At 40.8% G+C, this 27,988-nt stretch overlaps 1 protein-coding gene across 1 annotated transcript in view; it reads left to right on the forward strand.

The window, feature by feature from the left end:
* Positions 1-321: 321 nt before the first annotated feature.
* The window catches only part of RP1 (RP1 axonemal microtubule associated), a 258,679-nt gene continuing 231,012 nt past the window's right edge, over positions 322-27,988 (forward strand). The window contains 3 exon segments of the mRNA XM_034759443.1: positions 322-730; positions 785-966; positions 4,096-4,267. Coding sequence (XP_034615334.1) covers positions 322-730; positions 785-966; positions 4,096-4,267 — 763 coding nt within the window.

Genomic DNA, 27,988 nt, shown 5'->3' on the forward strand with positions numbered 1-27,988 from the left:
AATCTGACAAAGTACCTCTTTCTAAAGAAAATGCTGTTATCCCAAAATGATAAGAGATGTGAAATTACAATGGAGAGTTCTGAGAGTACTTGAAAGTAAAGCTATGCTAACTTAATCCTACAGTACTGGAGTCTTTGTGGAATTTCGAGATAACAGCTTGGACCCATTTAAATCAATTTAATAATTTTTGGCAAGATTTGCTGCTGTTGATTTTTCTTACAAATTTTCCTTTTGCATCTTTCAGAATGAGGACTATGCTATTACTGCAGTTGTGAGAAAACTTCTACATCCATCTCCTCCTCCTTCCAGAGTGCTGTCAAAATGAGTGACACGCCATCAACTAATTATTCAATGCTTCAGCCAAACTCCTCTGAGAGTGAACAGACTTTGTCTACACGTCACTTCAATGTCACCGAACCTGTTGTGGCCAAACGAATCTGTTTCTATAAAAGTGGAGACCCTCAGTTTAATGGGATCAAAATGGTCATTAATAATAGATCTTTCAAAACATTTGATGCCTTGCTGGATAACTTGTCCAAAAGAGTCCCAATACCATTTGGGGTGAGGAATATTAGTACACCACGCGGGATACACAGTATCACCAATCTGGAGGACCTTGAAGATGGAAAGTCTTATATTTGTTCCCATCAGAAGAAAATTAAGCCCATTAATTTGGAGCGGGCCAGTAAGAAGCCATTACCCTGGCAGATCAGCAGGCCAGTTAGTGCTCGTCGCCGAGTTGTGCAGTTAGCCAGGGAGAAAGAAGACGGCATTGTTCAGGAAGACAGAGCTGTCAAAATAAGAACCCCTAAAAAGCTCCTTGTTTTCAAAAATGGTGACATAAGAATCAGGTGCACTATAGTTCTGAGTAAGAAGAACATGCAAAACTTTGAGACCTTTCTGGATTCCATAAGTGAGTTAATGCAGTATCCAGTTGTGAAGTTATACACTACGGATGGCAGAAAGGTGAGAATAAACAATGGCATGAGATATGCTTTTCACAATGTTTGCTTTTATAATATTACCAGTGTTATCAAATGATTTGGTTGCTTACATGGCTGGTGAGCGCTCTGACCAGTGTAAGGTCCCTGTGCCCTGACCATCAGCTATCTGCTGCCTTCCTTGTGGATCTGCCTCTGTACACTTATGGGCCTTTAAAAAAAGATAGTCAGTTTTGAGGAAGGATTCACACTCATCTTGGGACTGCAGTGACTGAAGCGAGAGAATTTTAATCCTGGGTTTTCATGGAAGCCCACCAGTCTTCTCTTAAACCACTCTTAAACCTCTTAAAGACTTTGTCTTCTAATGACAGCTTTTCCTGGACAGGATGCTTTTCTAGTCCTTTTTCATGCATGCCTTCAACATATGTCCACTCATCCAATCACATGTAACCCTTCCATAGCCCTGCCTCACAATTAGGACATGCATTAGGCAGAGCTCCTTTAGAACGCTACCTCTGTTCCCTTAAGAGATGATGGTCTATTAATGCAGCAGAACAAATTCCTGTACCTACCCATCCCACAGGAGTTGTGAGCATCTTCACTATGATGTATTCAAGTTGTCAGGGCCTGACTAAGTTCACCTTAGAGTACTTAAGGAACTAGCTAAAGAAATCTTTGAACCATTAGTGATTATCTTTGAGAACTCATGGAGAACCATGAGGTACCAAAGGACTGGAAAAAGGCAAACATAGTACCTATCTTTAAAAAGGGAAACAAAGAGGACCTAGGGAATTACATGTCAATTAGCCTAACTTTAATACCTGGGAAGATACTGGAACAAATTACTAAACAATCAATTTGTAAGCACCTAGAAGATAATAACGTTATAAGTGGTAGCCAACATGATTTTGTCAAGAGCAAATCATGCCAGACCAACCTAATTTCCTTCTTTGACAGGGTTCATGCCCTAGTAGATTGGGGTGGCAGGGAAGCTGTAGATGTGATATATGTTGATCTTAGTAAGGCTTTTGACACAGTCCCACATAAGCAAACTAGGAGGATGTGGTCTAGATGAAATTACTATAAGGTGTGTGCATAACTGGTTGAAAAAACAAACTTAAAGAGTATTTATTGATGGTTCACTGTCTAACTGGGTGGACAGATCTAGTGGAGTCCTATATGTGTCTGTTCTAGGTCCAAAACTAGTCAACAGTTTCATTAATGACTTGGATAATGAAGTGGAGAGTGTGCTTATAAAATTTGAACATCACACCAAGCTGGGAGGTGTTGCAACCTCTTTGGAGGACAGGATTAGAATTCAAAATGACCTTGATAAATATGACTGAAATCAAAAAGATGAAATTAAATAAAGACAAATGCAGAGTACCACACTTAGGCAGGAAAAGTCAAATTCACAAATATAGAATGCGGAATAACTGACCATGCAATAGTACTGCTGAAAATAATCTGGGGATTATAGTGGATCACAGATAAATACGGGTGAACAATATGAAGCAGTTGTAAAAAAGGCTAATATTTTGGGGTGTATTAACTGGATTGTCATATGTAAGACATGGGAGGAAATTGTCCTGCTATACTTGACACTTGTGAGACCTCAGTTGGAGCATTGTGCCCAGTTTTGGATGCCATACTTTAAGAAAGATGTGAACAAATTGGAAAGAGTCCAGAGGAGAGCAAGAAAAATGATAAAAGGTCTAGAAACCTGATCATGAGGAAAAGTTAAAAAGAAACTGGGCATATTTAGTCTTGAAAAAAGAAGACTGACTGGGGACCAGACAAGTCTTCAAATATGTTAAGGGCTGTTATAAAGAGGGTTGTTCTCCATGTCTCTTGAAGCTTAATGTGCAGCAAGGAAGATTTAGGTTATATCTTTGGAAAGAACATTCTAACAATAAGGATAATCAAGTACTGGAATAGACTTCCAAGGGAGGTATTGGAATCCTGTTACTGGAAGTTTTTAAGATGAGGTTAGAAACACCTGTCAGGGATGATATAGATATAGTTGGTTCTGCCTGTTGAGGTCCCTTCCAACCCTACATTTCTGTGATTCCATGACAATGTAATTGCTAATGTAAGAGCAAAAGTACCTATACTCAAAACTAAAAGTCAGATTTCCTGTATGGCTACTACATTGCTGAGGAACGCTCACAATGCCATAAACTAAGTAACCTTGATTTTTATCCCTATTTCTCTATATTTTTAATGTTCAAAGGATGAAATTGCTATCAGCAATGTTAAACAGTATTATGTTCTTCATCTGTCTTTGCCACCCATGAGTTATGGCTATAAAACCTAATATAAGGTTCTTACATTTTATAAAGTGTGGACCAAATCCTAGCCCCAAAAGCCCGAAATTTCCAGAAACAATGGGCCTGATTCTCCTCTCGCTTACACAAGTTGTACATTGTTGTAACTTCATTAACTACAATGGAGTTTCTTCTGGTTTACACTGGTATAACTGAAAGGGGAATCACACTCAGCTCAACTGATCACTCATGCAGGGTGAATCTTTCACCTTCCATCTGGTGAAGATGTGATTTCTGTGTTCGGTGTCCACAAGTAGACATGAAAGAGAGAAAGGGGCATGTCACCTACAAGCTAGCAAAGCACAATCCATGAGGCTCAAATTCCTTGTAATTGGAGGAGCAGGAAGCCAGGTCTACTACTAATTCTGTATATTTGGCAGTATGCAGCCACAGACCACCCATACAAGAGTCCGGTAATATATTTTGTGGCTGAAGATTCTTCCCTTCACTGACTCATACACACACACTCTCACTCAGTCATTTCATGGCTGTTGATTGATTCTATATTGGGATAAATCCAAACTCCATTTCCAAACTCTTGAACTTCAGGGAAATATTTATCTGGATCCAAACTTTGCTTGACAGTATCATCTTCTAATATATTTACACACTTACTTACAAAGACACAGGAAGTGCATTACCCCATGTGGAAATAAATTCCACTCTGGAATAAAATCCAGCCCTTTGTAATAACCTGCTGCAATGCTATATATGTATAGGGTAGAAAGTGAAGAAAAAACTATGCGGAAAGACTATACCTGTTGTATTATTACTGTTTGTTACTGATGCAGAGAAATTGATTTGTTGTTGTGTTTTTTCCCCTCCAGGTTCCTAACCTTCAGTCTCTGATCTTGTGTTCTGGGGCTATTGTGGCAGCTGGGAGAGAGCCTTTTAAACCAGGGAATTATGATCCTCACAGGTATTCACTACCTGCTAAGTTGCCGGGACTCTCCAATCGTGTGTACCCCAAAGCAAATGCCAAATCAGAGAGCAGAAATAGTAAGTCCCTTTAATTATTTTGTATTTTCTCAAGTGATTTATCTCTTTCACATTTTAATGTTAAAAAAAAAAAGAAACCATAGCGATCTGATTCGGATCAAGGGTATTCAAGCAGGCCAGTTGAAACAAAACTATTTATTTTTGCTCAGATTTCCTCAGTAGGCATCAGAAGGATCAAAGAATTAATTTTCATTTTGGAATTCAAGTTTCTGTTAAAAATTCAGCTGGCTTACATATTTCCTTTCAAACAGAATTATTTGGACTTGTATGTGAAGCTATCAAGGCATATTTTAAAATGGGCTGATTGTTGCTAATCTATCCACATCATGCTACAGCAAGGGTAAAAGAAAGCACACAGTTTGATACAGAGAACAAATGTATGTCTCCCTTGTAGTTGAACTTTCTGATGGTATTACAGCAGAGCAAATGTATTATCATGCAGTGTTCAGATCTTAGCTCAGTAAATGAATAGGGATATCTTGTCATATCCTTAATTTCATATGTGTCCATACCTAACTAAAGCAAATTGGGAAAAGCAAGGAAATAAGCAGTTAAATTATTCAGTATCCAGGTGCCCTCCACGCGTTTCAACTTCAACTAGTTCCTTTCCACCACTCTGTGCCCACGTGTATCTCCCCCCTCATCCTGAACAGTCAGTATGTAGCTTTAACTCTGTTTATTGGCCACGTGTTCATGTGTTTTCATTTAAAATAGGTGTGGTGTGACTTTCATAAAGTTACAGTGAACATTGTATTGGTTTGTGTAAGTGAGGTACACTGTCAGGTTGCTGATCATTTGTCTATCTAAAGTGCTTATATGGTCCTGCTACCATAGCATTCGATGTATCCATCCACACAACATTCAAGAGAGGTAGAGAAGTACTAACATCTCCATTGTACAGACAGGAAACTGTCACAGAGAGACTAAGGGTTACATTTATAAAAGTGATTAGTGATTTTTGGATGCTTCAGTTTTTGGGTGCCCAACTTGAGACACCTTAGGGGTCTGAATTTTAGAAAGTGCTAAGCACCCACCCTCTGTATTTCAGGACCCTTTAAGATTTCTTAATTTAGACACAGATGATCCCGAGTCACTTTTAAAAATGTAGGTCTTAACAACTTGCCCAAGATCACACAGGAAGTCTGGGGTAGAATGGGACTTGAAAGTTGAATCTCCTGACTCTCAACTAGTGCCCACAACAGGGCACCATACTTCCTCACATCCTTATGGCTGCAACATGTTTTTCAGTAGTGTTTGGGTAAAGTTATGTGAATAGGTGATTTCCACTTGGCTCCTCATGGAGCTGCTACACGGGGTGCCTGATGAACTGAGGAAAGAGAGAGTGAGGATGTTGGGGAAGCCTAGAGGTGACCAGGCATGAGGGGATTTTGAGGAAGAAAACTTTATGGGGGGAGATCAGGTCTTTCTGGAGAGCCTAAGATGTGTGGGGGAACACAGTACTTCTGTGGCAAGGCATCAGCTCATCTAGGGCTTCGTGACACTACTGCCTCTGCTGCTCACCAAGACACCAGCACTGTAAAGTTTCCTGAAGTGCTGGAGAACCAAGGAAGCAGTGGAGGAGCTAATTTTCCATGGTGCTCCTGCCTTGCTGTGCTGAGGAGCCGAAGCAGCATCAACTGCCAATGCCTCTGCACAGAGACACTTAGCTCCCATTCACACATCCCCGCCCAGTGTCCCTGCTGAATATCTCATGTCCCTAAGTCCGCTCTCTTTAGTTTGTCCCAACTTTCACCCTGTAGCCCGCCCTGATGTCTCTTGCCCCATATGTCATCTCCTTGGTCGCCAGGGCTATGCGTACAGGATAGCTGATGAGTTAAGAGAACAAGTAGCAACATTCTGAGGCGAATGAAATTACTACAAAAATCAAAGTTGTCAATAAGTTTTTCTCTTCCATCTAAATTTTGCCTATAATTATAGCCAAGTTGGCAGCATATGGAAATAGCTGACAGATCTGGAAAGTTTCATCAGCTAATATTGGGCAAATGCAGTTAAAGCAAGAGGAATAACTCTTTATGTATTTTACTTTAAAAATTCAAACTGCCCTATGTCAGAGACATCATCAGGTTATAGGAGTGTAAAGTTCAGAGTTTTGGGGAACTTCTGTTGTTTCCATTCCATTTCCAGAGGCGAGTAAGATGAGATTTTTATTTACAGAAGTGAAAGGTCTGGTCTCTGGAACAAGAGCCAAACTGAATTTACCATAATTTCTCATTCAGTTCCTGGAAAAGCCTCTACAATGGTGTAGAGCAGCAGACTCACCCCTGCGGCACCTCCTGCTGGTGACTTCTGGGAATTAGCTCTTCCAGTGTCCTGGAGTGCCCTCTGCAGGCCAGTGGTCTGCCTTTCCTTTGGCCCCCATGTCCCTCCCAGACCCCAGTACCCTTTTTATCTGGGGTGCTGCCCACTGGCAGTACACCCCTCAGTACTAGGGTCTCCCCTCCCCAGGGAACCCCCACTCACTATCCCTACCTCACCTCAGAATAAGGCCACTGCCAGTCACCAATTAGCCCCCACTCCCTGGGGCAGACAGCAGTATAGGCCACTCATCACAGGTAAGGTTGGGTTTGGACCTGCTGCCTTAGCCTACCCATGGGCTGCCCTCTGCAACCCCCAGAACCCCTTGGCCTCCTATTAGGCCACAGCCTGGGGCTATCCAGGCAGGCACTCCCCAGCCCTGCTCCACTCAGGTACCCTGTATCTAGCTCACTGCAGCCAGGCCCTTCTCCCTCTGAAGGCAGAGAGAGACTCCTGAGCTCTTATACAGGCCAGCTGAGGCCTGATTGGGGCGTGGCCCAGCTGCGGCTGCTTCCCCAATCAGCCTTGTAGCTTTTCCTTTGCCCCAGCCCTGCTCCCTGGATGTTTTAAACCCTTCAGGGCAGGAGTGGGGGACCACCCTGCTACAAATGGAAACTTGAAAGACGCAACAAATCTGAAATAGTGTGTGTGTATGCAACAGTAACATGGGTAGTCATGAAAACCTTCACACAAATTCTTTTAGGGCCCACTCCAGCAAACGACATGCTTAACTTTAAGCACGTGAATAGTTCTATTGAAGTCAAATTAATGTTAAGCACATGCTTAAGTGCTCTGCTGGACTATAATATAAATTCCAAACCACTACATAAAGTGACTGAATACTTCTTCTAGAAATGTCATTACCAATTATGTCTTTATATATGTCTTTCTGAATTTGTGTTTGTGTGCACATACTGTATTATTTTAAGTATACATATAAATATACACAAAGCTTAGTGAAGGAGCACAGTTTAGAAAATTCTGTTTAGATTTCTCCTGGTGTACCTTTGGTCTCTCACCTATTCTTTTCACTGTGTGACACTCAAAGATAGATGAGATTTTGTCAGTGCATAGGTGCTGAAACCAGAGTGCAAGGGGTGCTCCCACAACCCTGGCGTGAAGTGGTTTCCATTATATGCAGGGTTTACAGTATGGTTCAATTACTCTCAACACCCCCACTATACAAATTGTTCCAGCACCCCGTGACAGTATCAAGTTATTACAAACTAATGCAAACACATTTTAGAAATACTTAACTGTGTGCAGACCAAACACATTAGAAGTGAATATGAATATGAATATTCTCATTGCCTTGAATGGTCTTTGGACCAGGTCCTAGAGAACTGTAGCATATATGCACATTGTAACACATGATGTACATTAAAATGCATGATGTAAAAATCTTATTATAAATGTCTGGTTCAAAATTTAAATGTAAACATATATAGAAGTACATGCTAAGGGCCCAATTCTACAATGTTTACATACATGAATAGTCCATGGGACTACTCAGATAACCAAGGATTAGTCATATAAGTGAAGGGTGTAAAATCAATTCCAGAGAGATTTACTTTTAATTGACGTGTTGTAGCACCCATTATCATTCAGGTTGTTATGTACTGCATGTGCATTTGGATCCATTAATTACTATTAAATCATCAAGAAGTAGTAAAGGAAAAAGGAGGTTCCATGCTTAACATCTTAGGGCCTGTGAGGTCCTGTGTGCCTCCTGCAGGGTGGGAAAGCACATTCAACAACCAGGTTGATGGAACTGGGAGCATTCGGCACGTCACAGGCTTAGGACCTTAAAGATTGTAACACAGGTGTTAGAAGGGTCATGTTGCAAAACAAAATAAAGAAAATTGCACCAGCAGGAAAGTTCAGTCTTTACTCTTTATAAAAGTTGTGTTTTTTCTTTTTAACAAGTTCTTGGAAACGAGTTAGAGAAAATAGACACCTTACTGTAATAGTTTTTCTTTGTTACAATAATTTATTCAATCCCAATGCTCACAAAAAAAAAAAAAAATTCCCAAAACCTTTCATTGGGTTCCTCTATACTAATCATACTTTGTTTTTTTCTTTTTTCTGTCTCCTTTCTTTGCCTCCCTGCCTGCTGTCTTTCCGTCTGGATTCTTATGCATGATGATTATCTTCTACACCTTCCATCTAATATTGTGAATTTGGGTGCTTTCAATATAAATGTTGAAAGTGAGTACACAAATGCCCTCAGGAGCTCAAATTTACTCAGTTTCTTCTGATAAAGGTTACAGCAATGATAATTCAGATTCTTCTTGCATTCCCGACAATTACATGGGCTTAGCAGAAAATCATTCACATGCTGGTGAAGATTTATCGATGGTGCGCTCTGAAGATGACATTGAGAAATCTGTTCATGTTAATCAAGATGGCAGTATGACAGTAGAGATGAAAGTTCGATTCAGGATAAAAGAGGAAGAAACCATAAAATGGACAACCACTGTCAGTCGTGCTGGTGTTTCTGCTGATAAAAATATCAAGATTTGCAATTCTGCAGTAGGTGCAGAGGATCATTCATCTGATTTAAATATTTCAGCATATATAAAACCTACAGAGGCTCCAGTCTTGGAGAACTACAATAATGATGAGAGTGACTCACTGCAGCAGATTAACACAGAAGTAACAAGTAAAGAATCAGAATCTGATTTAAGCACTTCTGATTATAAAATCTGGCAGAACTCTTCTGCAAACATGAATGTATGCAATGTATCGGAGGATAAAGTCAAACCTCATTTTCATAGGCCTCCTACACCTGGGCCAAGAAGAGTGAGACAAAAGAAAGCATTAGTTGAAAGTGTCACTGTAATATCTGACAAAAAGGTTCAGGAAAAAATGATAGGACAATTTTCCTACAGTGAGGAAATAGAAGATGGGGAAAGCAAATCTGAGTATTGCATGGTCACTCATTCCAGCAGTAAAACATCAAGTACTAATAATTCGAAGCTTAGTGAAATAAGCAACAATGATTTATTAAAGCTTTCTTTAGAAAAGAAAAAAGAAGAAACTCTGATTAAATTAAGCCATAAAAGTCATGGTTTAAAAGAAACTACAAATACAAAGACATTAGATATGCCTGATGAAGATGGATTGTTACAGAACACTTTGGAGAAATCAGTTGTGGAGGAAGGCATGTATAATAGTTTACTATCAAGCTGCAAAGCTAATATCAGTTGCTTCATACCTTCCTCAACAATTTACCAGGCAGATAGACCTCTTTCAGCAGACACCATCAACTCTTTTCATGACCAGTGTGGAATTAAAGAAATAAAAAGATCACTGAGTTCATTCATCAGGTACTCAGAATTGTCTCAATCAAAAAGTGGAGACAGACTATGTAACCCATCTGATTTATTACTTTCTTCTCAAGGATCCATTCACTCAACCTGTACTGGAAACAAACAAACTAAGATGACAATGTCAACATGTACTAATGCTACTCCTGAGACAATAAACTTTACAACAGGGTCCTCTCCTACCACTGCTGAGAGTGAGAAACAATTCCACGGCAGCACTGAATGTGATACAACCCATTCCACTGACAAAAGCCAACCTGCATCGTCTAACAGCAAAAAGAAGAAGAAGAAAAAGAGAAAATCACCATCTCATTATCTGGATCAAGGTGTACATTTGCACCAAAATCAGCAATATAAGGAGACTGCAGAGGAAGGAACTTTTAAGAGTGAGGAAATGTCTCATGATATGTGCATCACAAGCGAAAGTGTGCAGAAATCTACAACGCAAATTAGAGATACTTATTCTGAAACATGTCAGAAAAGAGCAATGGCATTTCATGTCAGAAATGGTGATGGATCTATCAATTCAAACAAAAACTTATGTCCTGAAAATGAGTTATGTCCCCAGGTTTCTGTGGAGCTCCAACAAAATGAGTTATCATTTAGTAAGAAAACAAAAGCTAATAGACAACTGACCAATGTAAAATCCAGATCAGCCAAAAAAATTAGTTTGCCACTATCTGCAAGATGTGAAGATAGCCTGATAGAGGAAAAAGCTGATTCAAAAAGTGAAACTGAACACAGCCAAAATACACCAGGTACTGAAAAAGAAGGCATATGTCACAGCACTAATTCTATAAAACAGACACACAATTCTTTAATGACATCAAAGCCATTGTCAGAAGTGGCTAATGGTAATAACCTAGAAAGAGAAAAAGACAATGTTATTTCTGACAGTTCATACAAATCTTCAAAGAAAGAGAAAAAACAAAAAAAGAAGAAGAAGAATCCAAGTACACCTGAAAGTAAAATGCATATGTCAGATGGTGGTAATGCACTGGATGCTCTGAAACAAGAGGATTTTCCAGATGAGATTGCTGAGTATTCACTTGAAAGCTATGTCCAAAACTGGCTGCAAAACGCATTTCCAAATGCTGTTTTGCCTCCAAACAAATTAGCTCCCATAAATAAAAAGGAAGGGAATATAGCAAATAATAAAATTGGTCATTCTCCTATGGAAAATATGAAAACTCTCTCAGATAAAGAAACTAAGGTTATAGCAAATAAAGTGCACATAACTGGAAAACCCAATCTGATTGAATGTCATCTACTAAAAAAGCCAATGGAACCTCTCAGTGAAATGGGAGCTATAGAAGAATCAGCCAAATGGTTATATGGAAGACAAATTGGCTCTTTGACCTGTGCTGATACAAGTATAATGAAAGAGGTCAAATATTTACTACAGTCAGATTTCCAACATGATACTAAGCTACAGGTGTTTAATGAAATGCATGAAAATGATAAAAAGAAGTTGCAATCAGAAATTGATTCTCAAGATATAAGTCCAAATCAAAGCATAAGTGCTGAGGTTGCTGTTCAAGTTGATTCCAAAATTTTCAGGAAGACTGAAACTGAGGCTCAAAAGGATTGCGTGTCTAGTATGTTGCTACAGCAACTACAATCAGCGATGCTCTGCATTCAAAAGGCTCATACTGGATGTACAGAAAAATCATGTGGTCCTACAGATTTTTCTTCTCCTTCATTACTTGGATCTTCCCCCAATCTCCTCTTAGCTTGGCTACTTGTACTAAATCTAAAAGAGAGTTTGAATGGCATGTGCAAAGGTGATATGCTAAAAACTACCTGTAGCTGTTCTGAAATATTTACACTGTTACAATTTCTAAAACAAATTGCAGTCACAGAAGAAGCTGAGGACTTGAAGGATGCTGTCTCAAATTTGCAAGAATCAACATCAAATAATTTATTACACTCTGGGAGCAGAATAGAAAAGCAGGACTCTGCACATTGTCATGAAAATCCTTTTGTAGTTGAAATTCAGAACGTGCCAAACTTTCATGAAAGTGAAAACCCAAATAAGATCTGCATTCCAAAGGACAGTACAAATTCTGAGGAAAATGCTGATGTACAAGAGCTGATTGAAGAATTTGAATGCTCTGATATACAGAAAGACCCCAATGCATCAGCAGAGACTTCAGATCTAAATGACTTGAATGTTCACAAAATACTGTCAGACAGAAAATACGTGAATGCTAATTCAAATAATTGTAGTCTTACTTCAAATGTAGAACTATCTGAAGAAAATGAAGAAGAGGCTGACAGTTCATTACAAGACTCGCAGGATAAAGCCACAGATACATCATTCAATAATGAAGAATCGGGGACTTCAGAAGAGCCTAACTCAACTGTTCACAGTATAACTTCTAATGATAAAGATAATATTTTAGATGGAGAAATTTCTGAGGTAGAAGATAAAAAAGACATTATGCATCTTGGCAACAATAAAAATGCAGGAGAGCAAGTTGGCACAGAAAAAACAAATGAGCACTATAAATTAGTTGCTGAAACCTCTACAGAATGTGACTGTGAGGAAGACTCTGTACAAGAAGAAAAGAAAGAAAATGGGACTTGTGAAGAAACCTCTGAAAGATTATCTACACCATCACCATTATCTTTTAGTTATGAGTCTAAGCAAATTACAGAATTGGACATAACTGAAGTAGAACAGAAATTGCAAGTAAAACTGATAGTAAAAGAACTGGAGCATGGAACACATTCAAATCCTTCTTTTGAATTAAAAAAATGCTTTAAAAGCCCTGCTACTTCTGACTGGTCAGATTATAGACCAGATACTGATGACAGTGATTACAATTATAGGGCATCCAGTGACTTCACCAATGAAAGTGGGGAGGAAGCAATGTATGAAAAACAGTATAATACTGGTTACGTTAAAAGAACTATTGAACAGCTTTATGGTAAAGCAGAAGCCTCCTTTAAGCCTACCCTTCACACTGTACTTCCATATATGTCTAAAGTTCTTCAAAAGGACACTGAAGAATCCCAATGTACAATTATGAAAGAAACCTCTTCCCTTTGTCAGGAACATAATGCTTGCTTTGTTGAGAAAATGTCAAGGTCTTCACTTATATCACACGAAAGTCTGGAAGAAATAAACAAAGACAACAATACATGGAGAAGAGAGAATTTTTCTTCACCAGCACCACAGTTCAGTCTTAATGGAGAGAAGGCATATTACAGTGATAACTGCTCAGTGCGATGTACAAAGCAATATTGTCAGTGTGGTGTACCTGCTGATGAAGATGAAGGAATATTGATTGATAAAGGCAAGTGGCTTCTTAAAGAAAATCATTTGGTGAGAAGATCACCACCTGAAAAGACTGGAATGTATGGCAATTTGGACACAACTTCAGCAGACACAATGTTTGACAACAATAGTGATGATATTCCATACTCTCACTTTGTGAATCTGAATCAGTATCCACCACACAATGAAATATCTTCTTCAGAACCTGAAGACATGGCTAAACCCTCTGAAAGTGGATGCCACTACTTCATTATGCCTCATAATAGTGATTCAGAGCCTTTTCCTGATTTGAGTCTGAAAAGCAAACCTACCTTCAGGGATGAAACCCCTTTTCTTCATGCAATAAAGAAAGAAAACAACAATTTGTCATTCACGGTATGCACCACTTCCACGAATCTCTGTACGGAGACTAATGCCAATTATCCAGCCTTTACATCTGTGGAATTTAGATTACCTGACAATAAGGTGCATCCTCTGGAAGAGCCTTTAAATGATGAACCTATACAAACCCAACCAACTAATGACAGTAATGCCAATAGGGGAGCTCTGGAAGAACAAGATTCTCTGGATAAGCTTCATGCTATTTGTGGACAACATTGTCCAATACTGATGGCCATCATAAAACCAGTTAATGAGGAAGACAGAGGATATGCCTACCGAAAAGCATCTGACATTGAGAACCAATTTGGCCTACATTTAATGACCAAAAAATGTCAAGATTTGCTCTGGCCAAGCAAAGATTTAATAAGAGACAAAAATAATCATGTGATTCTGAAGAACAACTGTATTAATAAGATTGCCAGTAATATTTTTAATAGATTTTATGCTAATAATACCTTAGATTTCATTAATAGAAATAGCTTTGAGATTCTTGTATCCTCAGGTCTAGAAAAAAACAAGTTAAAGATGTTGTATGTGATGGAGGATATGAATATAAATGCACAGGAGATCAGCAATCATGAAAATAATGTATCCAAACAAGTACTCAATGATATAACAGTACGTGCGAATAATAAGCTACCCAATACAAAACAAAAAATATGCCAGTGCTCGAGAGTTAGCCTAATTCAAATTCTTGAAGAAAAATCTGCTCCCTTGTTGACAGATCCAGCAGAAGGCTGCCATTCTGAAACATTTCACAACTGTGACATTATCTTAAATAATACTGAATGTAATGCTTCTGAAAATTTGAAAGAGGAAAATGCCTTTGCTACAGAAGAAGAAACTCGCTTTTGTGTAACGTACAATAAAAGCAGCAATGAAGAGGAAGGCACATAATAAAGATATTGGGACATCTATAACATTAGATTGGTGAAAACGTCTGTAAGAAAAAAAACCCTTGTGGACCATGCCCTAAGCAAACTCCCATTGAGTGTGATGCACAGGCCTAGAATGTTTACACTTTTACAGGATTGCAGAAATAGAAGTAATTGCCTAGACATTTTTTTTTTTTTGGTAGAAAATAGTGCAGAATCATAACTAACCTCCTATGACAGTGATGTCATCTTTTTTTTTTTAAATCAGTTTTACTCATTAATGCTGTTGTATCTTTTGCTTAGAGAGAGTCTGTAACATTCCAACTGTCTTCTCTGAGAAAAATCAACTATTACCTGTTAGAATGAAGAGTTTTATAACCACATACCACCCACGCTCCAAGATAAACTTCTTATACTTTAGAACATTTTTAGAGAAAAGCTGGGAATGATCTTGCAGACTGTTTTGTCTAAACTGCAAAATAAAATACAGTGGTTAATTTGCAATGAAAAGTAGAAAAGTATTGTTCAGATGATGTATTACAATGAAAAATAACAGACGATTGTCATGGTAGTTGTGTGTGGGTTTTTAAACCAAGGTTAAAACTGAAAGGCCAGCCATTTGTCTGTTAAAGACCAAACTCAGAAGAGCTGGCATCAGGGTGAGTAAAATAAAGTTTTCTGCATCATCTAAGACCACCATAACTTAGGTGAGATTTGCCTCTGTGGGAATGGAGCAATGCTTCTGCCTCTGTTATCCACTAGGATTTTACAAAGGGGAACAGCTTTGGAGTTCAGGGAAGATGCTGTGTTAGTGGACTTCCTGGCTGTCCTGGCTTCACCTCCTTCTCAGGCAGCCCTGCCTCTTCTGAGGCTATGCTAGCTCCTTACAGCCCTCTGCCCGTAGTAAGTGAAGATGCAGTCACCTTGACCCCACTCCACAAAGGTACTTAGGCGCCTAAGTCTCACGTTTTGGTACCTATGTCCTTTGGCTCCACTGCAATCCACAAAACTCCTGCGGAACACTGTAGGTGCCCAAGCTTCTGCCTGGGGGATGTGCACTGCTGCCTCGCTCAACATCCAGGTGCCAATCTCCTGCCCCAGAGCGATCCACAAGTGCCTAACATGCACGCAGGGCCTGGACCCAGAAGGTGTGACTGTTTAAGTATTTGCCCGCAGTGGAACAAATACTTTGGGCCAGAGAGATCGACTCTATTGTCCCATGGTTAAGCTGTCCATCCTGGGAGGTGGGAGACCCAGGGTCCTTTCCCCCTGCTCCAATCATTCTTTCATTATTTATCCAAAGTGGAGCAATTTCAACAGGAGACACTGAATAAGCCCCCATCAGAATATCCCACAGTTCAGTTGTTAGCGAACTCATCTAACAGGATTTGAACAGGGAATTGAACTTGGGTCTCCCAGATAAGTGCACTAACCATTGAGCTAAATGGGTTAACTACCTTACTCCAGGAGACTGATTCTGATTCATGGATTGCTAAGCAGATATAGGCTCCTCCTTGCAGCCCCAACTTAAGTGCCTATCTCAGAGAGAGAGAGGAGAGGGGTTTGTCAGCATTTCCCATTGTCTAGGTTAGGCAGCTCCCTGCCTATCATGCTGGCTTTTGTGGACTGCATTCTAGGGTGCCTAGACGTGCAAATTAGGCTTTGTGGATAGCAGTGAGTTTCTGTGAAAGGTGCCATGATGCCCAGCATTGCATGACCTAAGTCCCTTAGTGGATCTGAACCTTTTTACCACTGCAGATTGTATTCTTGTACTCATTCTGAATCTATGGCCCTCAATCAACCTTTACCAAAGATAAATCTGGCCCAGTACTAGAGCATGCTAAAATATATTAATGCAGCTAATCCTAGCAAGAAACGCTGGGTATTGTTCTTTTTAAATTGCCATTCATTTTATTATTATTTCACTAATGATCTGTCCTATAAATATGATCCATACTCATTTTTCTTTTGTAAATATGAAAAACTAGTAGATGGATAGGAGTATAATTTAAGGTATTTCAGGATGTTTCATTCCATTCTTAGAAATATGGATGCCGGTTAATAGAATGTTTTTGCTTTTTCATGTAATTTCAAAATGTGAAACTGGATAAAATATTTAATGTACATAATAAGTATAGTGAATATTGGAGTCCTGAGGCCATTCGAATACCCTTACCTTTATGCAGTGCAGTCTTACTGAAGTCAGTGGTGCCGCTTGTGGAGGAAGGCCCTACTGAACAGGAGTCCCAGTAAGAGAATTTGGCCTGTGCATACTCTCTGAAAGTCCGGTGGCAGCTATATCTTTCTGTACATATTTGATATTTTTCTATTGTTTTGAAGCTATATTTATCTGTGTGTTTCTTTGTATTCTATAAAATAAATCAGTATTAAAATAATTGGAAAGAACATTGTGCTATTGGCTAATATAATTAAGAAGAATCCAAGACACTAAATAACAAACTAACTCTCAAATTATTTTGTCCTTTCCCCCAATTCTGTTGCCAATCACCATGTTCTATTGGATTCCTCAGAAGTCTTTTGGGACTGCCTAAAGAAGAGTATAGATGTTTTTCAGCTGTTTACATCTTAATTCACAAACAAAACATTGTTAAAAATGTTGTTTGATGGTGTTTCAGTGGAATTCAGCCAGTACTCAAAAGCAATAGTCTATGTATAAAACTTCCAAAAAACCTGACTGTGAGAATGGCTGGAAATGAAGAGTTAAGCAATCCAGCAACTTTTTCATGGTCATATAGTCGTTCATCATGTACTATCCCAAATCCTAGATTTATACCACCCAGTCACCCATGCCTTAATTTATTTGGACTTCCAAAAGCTTTTGACAAAGTTGCTCACAAGAGATTACTGAACAGACCCTAAGTAGTCAGGGGATGAGAGGTAAAGTTCTGTCTTGGATTAGAATCTGGCAAAGAGACTGAAAACAAAGGATGAAATCCTACTTCACTGAAGTCAGTGGGATTTTTGCCACTGACTTCAGTGGGACAGAATTTTACCCAAAGAGAAAAAATAAATGGACAATTCTGAGCGTGGCCAAAGGCTAACAGTGAGATGTTCCAAGGATCCATATTAGGCAGATCTCAACCAACTCAGAGAAATAGTAGGCAAGGTCTCTTGGAGAGACCAGTTAAGAAGAAAAGGAGTCAAAGAGGGCAGGCAGTTCCTAAAAGATGTAATACTAGAGACTCTACATCAAGCTACTCTGATGTAGAGGAAAGATAAGAAGAGCCCCAGGAAAACCAATGTGGCTGCACAAGGAGCTTTGTAGCTATGTAAAAACCAAAAGGGATACATACAGGAAATGGAAGGAGGGGCATGTCACCAAGGAAGTATACATGGGAATAGCATGAGTGTAGGGACAAAATCAGGAAAGCCAAGGCAAGGAATGAGTTACAACTGGAAAGAAATGTTTGAGACAACAAGAAGGGGTTCTACAAATATATCAGAAGAAAAAGAAAGATCAGGGATGGTGTAGGTCTGCTGCTCAATGGAGAAGGTGAGCTGGTAATGGAAGATGATAAGAAGGTAGAGCTGCTCAGTGCCTACTTTGCTTCAGTCTTCACACAAAAAATACCATGACTGGACCACTAGTGAAGTTATTATAGACAATAAATGGCAAGGGATGTAGATCAGGATAAGTAAAGAACACGTCAGAGATCTTCTGACTAACTTGAATGAATTGAAGTCAGCTGGACCTGATGCTATTCACCCCAAGATGCTAAAAGAATTAGCTGAAGAATTCTCTGAGCCACTGGCAATAATATTTGCAAACTCATGGATGACAGGAGAGGTCCCAGAAGACTGGAGAAGGGCTAATATAGTGCCTATCTTTAAAAAAGGGGAAAAAGGAGGAGCTGGGGAACTATAGACCAGTCAGTTTGACCTCGATACCTGGGAAGCTATTAGGACAATGACTAAAACATTCAATTTGCAAATACCTGGAGGATGAAGGGGTGATCACTAGTAGCCAGCATGGATTTACGAAGAACAAATCATGCCAAACCAACCTGATTTCCCTCTTTGACAAGGGAACTGTTGAATAGGGGAATGCGATAGACATAATGTACGTGGACTTCAGCAAGGCTTTTGACATAGTTCCCCATGACATTCTCATAAGAAAGCTGGAGAAATATTGGCTTGGTAGAACTATTAAGAGGATACTTAAATAACTGCAAACAAAGAGTTACAATTAATTAAATTATGTCAAATTGGAAGAAGGTCTCAAGTGCGGTTCCACAGGAATCTGTTTTGGGGCCAGTGTTATTAACATCTTTATTAAGGACCTGGATGTAGGAATAGAGAGCATACTAATCAAATTTGCAGATGACACAAAGTTAGGGAGGGTTGCAAAAACTTTGGAGGACAGAGCTAAAATTCAAAGGGATCTTGATAAATTGGAGAACAGAGCTATTAGGGTGACCAGATGTCCCGATTTTATAGGGATAGTCCTGATATTTGGGGCTTTTTCTTATATAGACACCTATTACCCCCCACACTCTGTCCTGATTTTAAATAATTGCTGTCTGGTCACCCGAAGAGCTATAGACATCAATATAAAATGAAACAAAGACAAATGTAAGATGCAACACTTAGGGAAGAAAAACCAAATACAGAATGGGGGATAACTGGCTTGGAAGCAGCACTGCTGAGAATGATCTGGGAGTTGTGTTGGATCACAACCTCAACATGAGTCAACAAGGTGATGCTGTTGCAAAAAAACCAATGCAATTTTAGGTTGCATTAATGGAGGCATAGCATGCAAGTCAAGGGAGGTGATGGTACTACTCTACTTGGCACTGATTAGGCCTCAGCTGGAGCACTGTGTCCATTTTGGTCACCAATGTTTAGAAAGGATATAGAGAAACTGGAAAGGAACCAGAGGCAAGCAACAAAGCAATATGAGCAAAGGCTGAAGGAACTGGATATGTTTAGTTTGGAAAAGAGGAGCTTAAGGGAGGACATGATACTTGAAAGGCTGCCATAAAAAGATGGAGAAAAATTGTTTTCTCTTGCCACAGAGGGCAGGACAAGAGGCAATAGGTCCAAACTACAGCATAGCAGATTTAGATTAAATGTCAGGAAAAACTTCCTAACTAAGAACAGTAGAACAATGGAACAGACTGCCTAGGGAAGTCGTGGAAGCTCCTTCACTAGCAGTTTTCAAAAGAAGTCTGGATGGTCATGTGTCCTGGATGGTTTAGACACAACAAATCCTGCATCTTAGCAGGAGGTTAGATTAGAGGACCCTTGTGGTCCCTTCAAACCCCTATGATTCTAATTTGCAGCAGACTGCTAGGAATAATTTGAACTACTCATATATATTGCTTGGCTCTGTAAAATAACTGACAAAGAACTGGAGAGTCATTGTGGATGGCTCAGTGAACATTCTACTCAATGTGAAGTGGCAATCAAACAGCAAATGAACTATGTGAAGGATGGGATAGAAAATAATACAGAAAATATTGTAACGTGTGTATATAAATTAGGGCTGTCAAGTGATTAAAAAATTAATAGTGATTAAATGCACGATTAAAAAAATTAATCACAATTAATCACGTGATTAATTGTGATGTTAAACAATAATAAAATACCGTTTATTTAAATATTTTTGGATGTTTTCTACATTTTCAAATATATTGATTTCAGTTACAACATGGAATATAAAGAGTACAGTGCTTATTTTATATTTATTTTTATTACAAATAATTGCTCTGTAAAAAAACAAAAGAAGTAGTATTTTTCAATTCAGCTCACACAAGTACTGTAGTGCAATCTCTTTGGCATGAAAGTTGAACTTACAAATGTAGACTTATGTACAAAAAATAACTGCACTCAAAAATAAAACAATATAAAACTTTAAAGCCTACAAGTCCACCCAGTCCTACTTCTTGTTCAGCCAATCGCTCAGACAAACAAGTTTGTTTACATTTACAGGAGATAATGCTGCCTGCGTCTTGTTTACAATGTCACCTGAAAGTGAGACAGGTGTTCACATGGCATTGTTGTAGCTAGTGTCGCAAGATATTTACGTGACAGATGCGCTAAAGATTCATATGTCCCTTCATGCTTCAACCACCATTTCAGAGGACATGCATCCATGCTGAGGACGAGTTCTGCTTGATAACGATCCAAACAGTGCGAACTGACACACATTTATTTTCATCATCTGAGTCAGATGCCACTAGTAGAAAGTTGATTTTTTGGGGTTTTTTTTTTGGTGGTTTGGGTTCTGTCATTTCTGCATCGGAGTGTTGCCCTTTTAAGACTTCTGAGAGCATGCTCCACACCTCGTCCCTCTCAGATTTTGGAAGGCACTTGAGATTCTTAAACTTTGGGTCGAGTGCTGTAGCTAGCTTTAGAAATATCACATTGGTACCTTCTTTGCGTTTCATCAAATCTGCAGTGAAAGTGTTCTTGAAACAAACAACATATGCATATCATCCGAGACTGCTATAACATGAAATATATGGCAGAATGTGGGTTAACACAGAGCAGGAGACATACAATTCTTTCCCAAAGAGTTCATTCACAAATCAAATTTCATTAACACATGACTTTTTTAACAAGCGTCATCAGCGTGGAAAGCATGTCTTCTGGAACGGTGGTTGAAGCATGAAGGGGCATACGAATGTTTAGCCTATCTGGCATGTAAATACCTTACAATGCCCGCTACAAAAGTGCCATGCAATCGCCAGTTCTCACTTTCAGGTGACACTGTAAATAAGAAGCGGGAAGCATTATCTCCCGTAAATGTAAACAAACTTGTTTTTCTTAGCAATTGGCTGAACAAGAAGTAGAACTGAGTGGACCTATAAGGCTCTAAAGTTTTATATTGTTTTATTTTTGAGTGCAGTTATGTGACAAAAAAAAATCTACATTTGTAAGTTTCACTTTCACGATAAAGAGATCGCACTACAGTACTTGTATGAGGTGAATTGAAAAATACTATTTCTTTTATCATTTTTACAGTGCAAATATTTGTAATGAAAAATAACAATATAAAGTGAGCACATCCAAAAATATTTACTAAATTTCAATTGGTATTCTATTGTTTAGCAATACAGTTAAAACTGCGATTAATTGTGATTAAATTTTTTAATTGCGATTAATTTTTTTGAGTTAAGCGCATGAGTTAACTGCGATTAATCAACAGCTTTAATATAAATTGATACTGCACCCTCATCCAGCAAACCAGATTCACTTCTGGTCAGCCTAGGTTAGGCTTGATCTACACTACAGATTTAGGTTGACGTAAGGCAGCTTATGTCAACCTAACTATGTAAGTGCCTACGCTACAATGGTGCTCCCACCAAGGTAAGTTACCCACTTCACTGACCTAATAACTCCACCTCTCGGAGAGGTGTAGTGCTTAGGACGATGTAGTTAGTCCAGACACTATGTTGCTTACATCAACTGTTGGCTGTCAACCCCGCACATGGGGCTCATAGCTGGACCTCTCCACACCCTGGTGCTGACAGCCCTGGGTGCCGGGTTCACAGAGCGAGGCCACACCTCCTCAGCACTGACCACCTGAGCTATCAGCCAGGCACCAGGCTCACAGCTTGGGTTGTCAGTGCCGGGGGACGGGGAGTCTGGGTGCGAGCCCAGCGCCTGGCTGACAGCTTGGGCTTGTAGGCACCAGGGCTGCAGGGCTCCAGCTGTCAATGCCCCACAATACCCCACTTCAGTCAGGGGAAGCGCTCTGGGTGAGGACGCGCACCACCAACAGAAGGAGCACAGTGTGAAAGTGAACCACTGCTCTAATTCCTGTGATGGCTATACATCGACTTAACTTTATAGTGTAGACAGGAATAGAAAAGGCCCAGAGATGTGTGGTGAAAATGTGAGAGGGCTGGGCTGAGTAGAGGTTTGAAAACGATGGGGCTGTTTTGTTTAAAGAGGGTGCAGATAAGAAGGGACATGACAGAAATATACAAAACAATGACTGGTATTGAGAATAGGATGCTCCTATTCACCCTTTCTCATCTTACAAGAACAATAGAACTCTCAAGGAAATTGAAAGGAAACACATTTAAAGCTATGGAAATTTCTTTTATACAGAGAGTATTTGTAATCCGTTAAACTCATTGCAACAAAATATCCAATATCAATACGAGCAGCTTCTCAGGATTGAAAAAAGGATTAGACATTTATATGATTAAGAATAAAAAAATAACGGATACAAACACTTGTGCTTCAGGGCACAAGACAACCACTAACTGGTTTGGCAGTTTATGCCATAATTGTCCATTAAAGAGTTTCTTGAACCTTCCCCCAAAGCCTCTGGTACTGGCCACAGCCCTAGACTGGATTCTAGACTAAATGGACTACTGATGTAACAGTTTTTATGTTACTCCATTTCTAGGAGCGTAGGAACTTCAACAGGTTATAAGGCTCAACAAAGGGCAAAACTAGGTTCAGGAGATGAAGGCATGGAGAGTGTTTTAATTCAATGAGTTTTACTAATCATTTAGCAATCAATCGATAATAGTGGGAACAGCAGCAATCACTTTGGTTAAGGGTTGGTTGCACAATGGTTTCCAATCTAATTATTTGGTTTTGATTATTTTTAACTTTTCTTCAACTTTACAGGTGACATTTTCCACCTGTTCCAGAAGGTGATTTTTTTGGGTAACTGCCTTAGAACTGAAACGGTTGGGTATTAAAAAGGTTGTTGACTGTTTTCATTTCCTTTGTTCTGAAAAATGGCTGAAGAGTTTTTGCTCATACTTTCAAAAGACCAATGCCTGGACAAAATTATCTTGAAAAGTTTCGGGTGACTGAAAATAGGGTACTAGAAAGGAAACCACCACACATCATGGACTATAATGTTCACTGCTACCCCCCATTATGATAAATTGGAGGTACAGTCTGCTGATGGGTAAGATGGTTGTGTGTATATAAATCATAAGTAATACAATCAACCGCTAATTAAGGATTACTAATTTCTCAGAAATGGTATATTCAGTTTGAGAACACGGAACATGTTCTCAATGATTGGTTTGCTATATTTTGTCAATTTTCAATACCCAGTGCACAAAGGCATGTTTTTCATTACTTTTATGAATGTCAAAAGGAGCCAATGCAATTTTATTGCTTAACTTATCATTCTTAAACACGTTTCCTTTAACTTTGATAGCACTGATATTGTCAAATGGCGTTAGTCCAATTACCATATTAATCCACTGTAAGAATTAAGGGGATTATTTAATGAAGCCAAAGCTTTAACCTTAATGATTGGAATTAAGTTGAGTTGTCAGGTACACGTGTATAGTCTGACTTGCACATTGTACAGATATGTTGACTTAATGCTTATAAATGAGGCCAACATGCAGGATTAAGGAGGGGTGCTATATGGTTGTAGTCAGACCATACTCACGCAACCACAGGAAAGGACAACATTTCTGATAACTGTGCAAAGTTTATAGACTCTGAGACAAATTCAGACATGGTGAAAGCATATTGTACCAGTTTTTAATGTAGACCCTATTTTCCTCTATTGTTGCAGAATGTGATTCTGCTATTTGCTTCTGTTCCTCCCTTTTCTCTCGTGCAGCTTCTGTTCTTGTTGCTGTGCTGTTGGCTATTGAACTTTTTTGACCTTTTTTAATTGAATGAGATCTTTCAAATAAGAATCTATATGCACTATGAACCCCCCCCACCCCCATTTAGTAATGTATCCTGGGTTCAGAAGATATGATTTGTTCTCCACTGTCTCAGTTTAATGTCTTCAAGCTGTGACAGTTATTGAAGGATGGGAGTTTAACCTGGCATTGAGTATCTATTCAGCAGTTTGTTTTATAATTTTATAATGACAATATAATTATTTAGCTGAGCCTTTGGTGCCCATATGTATAACAGTACTCAGAAAACTCAGCTGGTATTTAGGGGCAAACTGCATCTCTTTCAAAAATTAATGAATGCTAGATTGCAGTCTTTAATTCTTGTAATAAGTGCATATCTCATGCAAGAGTGAGATTTTTTCAATCCCCATTTTTAAGCAATCTAACATATTCTGTCCCGTTACACATTATTTTAATACTGTGTACTTATGCCGTCTTTACACCATGAACATCAAAGCATGTTAGAAACCAATAACTTAATCCCAGAACACTGCTGTGAGGTGAATATTCTGGCAAAATTGTGAAAAGAATAAATTCATTAAGAGAGGCTATCTCACAGATATAGCCTCCATGGGAGAGGTTAAAGCCCCTAGGGTATGTCTACACTACGAAATTAGTTCGAATTTATAGAAGCCGGTTTTATTGAAATCGGTTGTATACAGCCGATTGTGTATGTCCACACAATAAAATGCTCTAGGTGCTCTAGTCGGCAGACCGCGTCCACAGTACGAGGCTAGCGTCGACTTCCGGAGCATTGCACTATGGGTAGCTATCCCACAGCTATCCCACAGTTCCCGCAGTCTCTGCCGCCCCTTGGAATTCTGGGTTGAGATCCCAATGCCCGGATGATGCAAAACAGTGTCGCGGGCGGTTCTGGGTACATGTCGTCAGGCCCCTCCCTCCCCCGTCACAGCAACGGCAGACAATAGATTCGCGCCTTTTTATCTGGGTTACCTGGGTTACCTGTGCAGACAACATGGAGCCCGCTCAGCACAGCTGAGCTCACCATCACCATATGTCCTCTGGGTGCCGGCAGACGTGGGACTGCATTGCTACACAGCAGCAGCTGCTAACTGCCTTTTGGCGGTAGACGGTGCAGTAGACTGGTAGCCTTCATCGGCGATCTGGGTGCTGGCAGCCGTGGGGCTTGCCTTTTGGCAGTAAATGGTGTATTATGACTGTTAGCCGGCCTATTACAAGTCGGGTCATCGCACGTTAGCAGAGTCTTCCCTGAGCAGCAGCTCGTACAATAGGCCTGAAGACCATCGTCATACACCGCCCAGTATTTGCTGCCAAGCACCCAGAAAGATGCCGAGGGCTATCAGTCACGCTGCACCGTCGTCTTAAGATGTAAAAAATAGATTTTCTCTGTATTCATTTGCTTCCCCCTCCCTCCGTCAACAGGGTTTTCAGTTTAATCTTTGGGGGGGACCAGTCTGTGACAGTTGTTTGTGTCTCTCCCTGATGCACAGCCACCGTTCTTTATTTTAATTCCCTGTGCCTGTACGCCATGTCGTCACTCGGCCCCCCTCCCTCCTTCCCCTAGGCCGTCAGATACTACGTTTGCGCCACAGCTCGAGCCGAGAAGCGGTTCGCGCCTTTTCTTTGAATTCTGGGTTGAGATCCCAATGCCCGGATGATGCAAAACAGTGTCGCGGGCGGTTCTGGGTACATGTCGTCAGGCCCCTCCCCCCTCGTCACAGCAATGGCAGACAATAGATTCGCGCCTTTTTACCTGGGTTACCTGTGCAGACAACATACCACGGCAAGTATGGAGCCCGCTCAGCTCTGCTGAGATCACCGTCACCATATGTCCTCTGGGTGCCGGCAGACGTGGGACTGCATTGCTACACAGCAGCAGCTGCTAACTGCCTTTTGGCGGTAGACGGTGTAGCATGAGTGATAGCCGTGGGGCTGGCAGCCGTAGTGCTGCATTGCACCAGCCCCTTGCAGGCGATGGTATATTATGACTGGTACCCGTCGTCGTCGTACTGGTATGGCTGTCAATCATGGCCACCTGGGCAGACATGCTACTGTTTCGATGATGACGGTTACCAGTCATAATATACTATTTTCTGCCAATTGCCCAATATTGTCTGCTAAGCACCCAGAAGAGGCCGAGGGCGATGCTGGGTGCTGGCGGACGTGGGGCTGGCAGACGTGGGGCTGCATTGCTACACAGCAGCAGCCCCTTGCCTTTTGGCAGATGATGGCATATTATGATTGGTACCCGTCATCGTCATACTGGTATGGCTGTCACTCATGCTGCAGCGTCGGCTGCCACCTTAAGATGTAAAAAATAGATTTGTTCTGTGTTCATTTGCTTCCCCTTCCTCCGTGAAATCAACGGCCTGCTAAGCCCAGGGTTTCCAGTTTAATCTTTGGGGGGACCATTCTGTGTGACAGTTGTTTGTGTTTCTCCCTGTTCCTGTACCTGTACGCCATGTCGTCACTCGGCCCTCCCTCCCTCCCGCCCTCCTTCTCCTGGTCCATCAGATACTACTTTCGCGCCTTTTTTCTGACCAGGCGCCATAGCTAGCACTGGGATCATGGAGCCCGCTCAGATCACCGCGGCAATTATGAGCACTATGAACACCACGCGCATTGTCCTGGAGTACATGCAGAGCCAGAACATGCCAAGGCGAAACCCGGACCAGGCGAGGAGGCGATTGCAGCGCGGCGACGAGAGTGATGAGGAAATTGACATGGCCATAGACCTCTCACAAGGCACAGGCCCCAGCAATGTGGAAATCATGGTGTTACTGGGGCAGGTTGATACCGTGGAACGCCGATTCTGGGCCCGGGAAACAAGCACAGACTGGTGGGACCGCATCGTGCTGCAGGTATGGGACGATTCCCAGTGGCTGCGAAACTTTCGCATGCGTAAGGGCACTTTCATGGAACTTTGTGACTTGCTTTCCCCTGCCCTGAAACGCCAGGATACCAAGATGAGAGCAGCCCTCACAGTTGAGAAGCGAGTGGCAATAGCCCTGTGGAAGCTTGCAACGCCAGACAGCTACCGGTCAGTCGGGAATCAATTTGGAGTGGGCAAATCTACTGTGGGGGCTGCTGTGATCCAATTTGCCAGGGCAATGAAAGACCTGGTGATAGCAAGGGTAGTGACTCTGGGCAACGTGCAGTCAATAGTGGATGGTTTTGCTGAAATGGGATTCCCAAACTGTGGCGGGGCCATAGACGGAACCCATATCCCTATCTTGTCACCGGAGCACCAAGCCACCGACTACATAAACCGCAAGGGGTACTTTTCAATGCTGCTGCAAGCCCTGGTGGATCACAAGGGACGTTTCACCAACATCAACGTGGGATGGCCGGGAAAGGTACATGATGCTCGCGTCTTCAGGAACTCTGCTCTGTTTCGAAAGCTGGAGGAAGGGACTTTCTTCCCGGACCAGAAAGTGACCATTGGGGATGTTGAAATGCCTATCGTGATCCTTGGGGACCCAGCCTACCCCTTAATGCCATGGCTCATGAAGCCATACACAGGCAGCCTGGACAGGAGTCAGGACCTGTTCAACTACAGGCTGAGCAAGTGCCGAATGGTGGTGGAATGTGCATTTGGACGTTTAAAAGCGCGCTGGCGCAGCTTACTGACTCGCTCAGACCTCAGCGAAAAGAATATCCCCATTGTTATTGCTGCTTGCTGTGCGCTCCACAATATCTGTGAGAGTAAGGGGGAGACATTTATGGTGGGGTGGGAGGTTGAGGCAACTCGCCTGGCCGCTGATTACGCGCAGCCAGACACCAGGGCGGTTAGAGGAGCACAGCAGGGCGCGGTGCGCATCAGAGAAGCTTTGAAAACGAGTTTTGTGACTGGCCAGGCTACTGTGTGAAACTTCTGTTTGTTTCTCCTTGATGAACCCTCCAACCCCCCCCCC

Source organism: Trachemys scripta, chromosome 2 (assembly GCF_013100865.1).
Source record: "Trachemys scripta elegans isolate TJP31775 chromosome 2, CAS_Tse_1.0, whole genome shotgun sequence".
Taxonomy (NCBI): Eukaryota; Metazoa; Chordata; order Testudines; family Emydidae; genus Trachemys; species Trachemys scripta.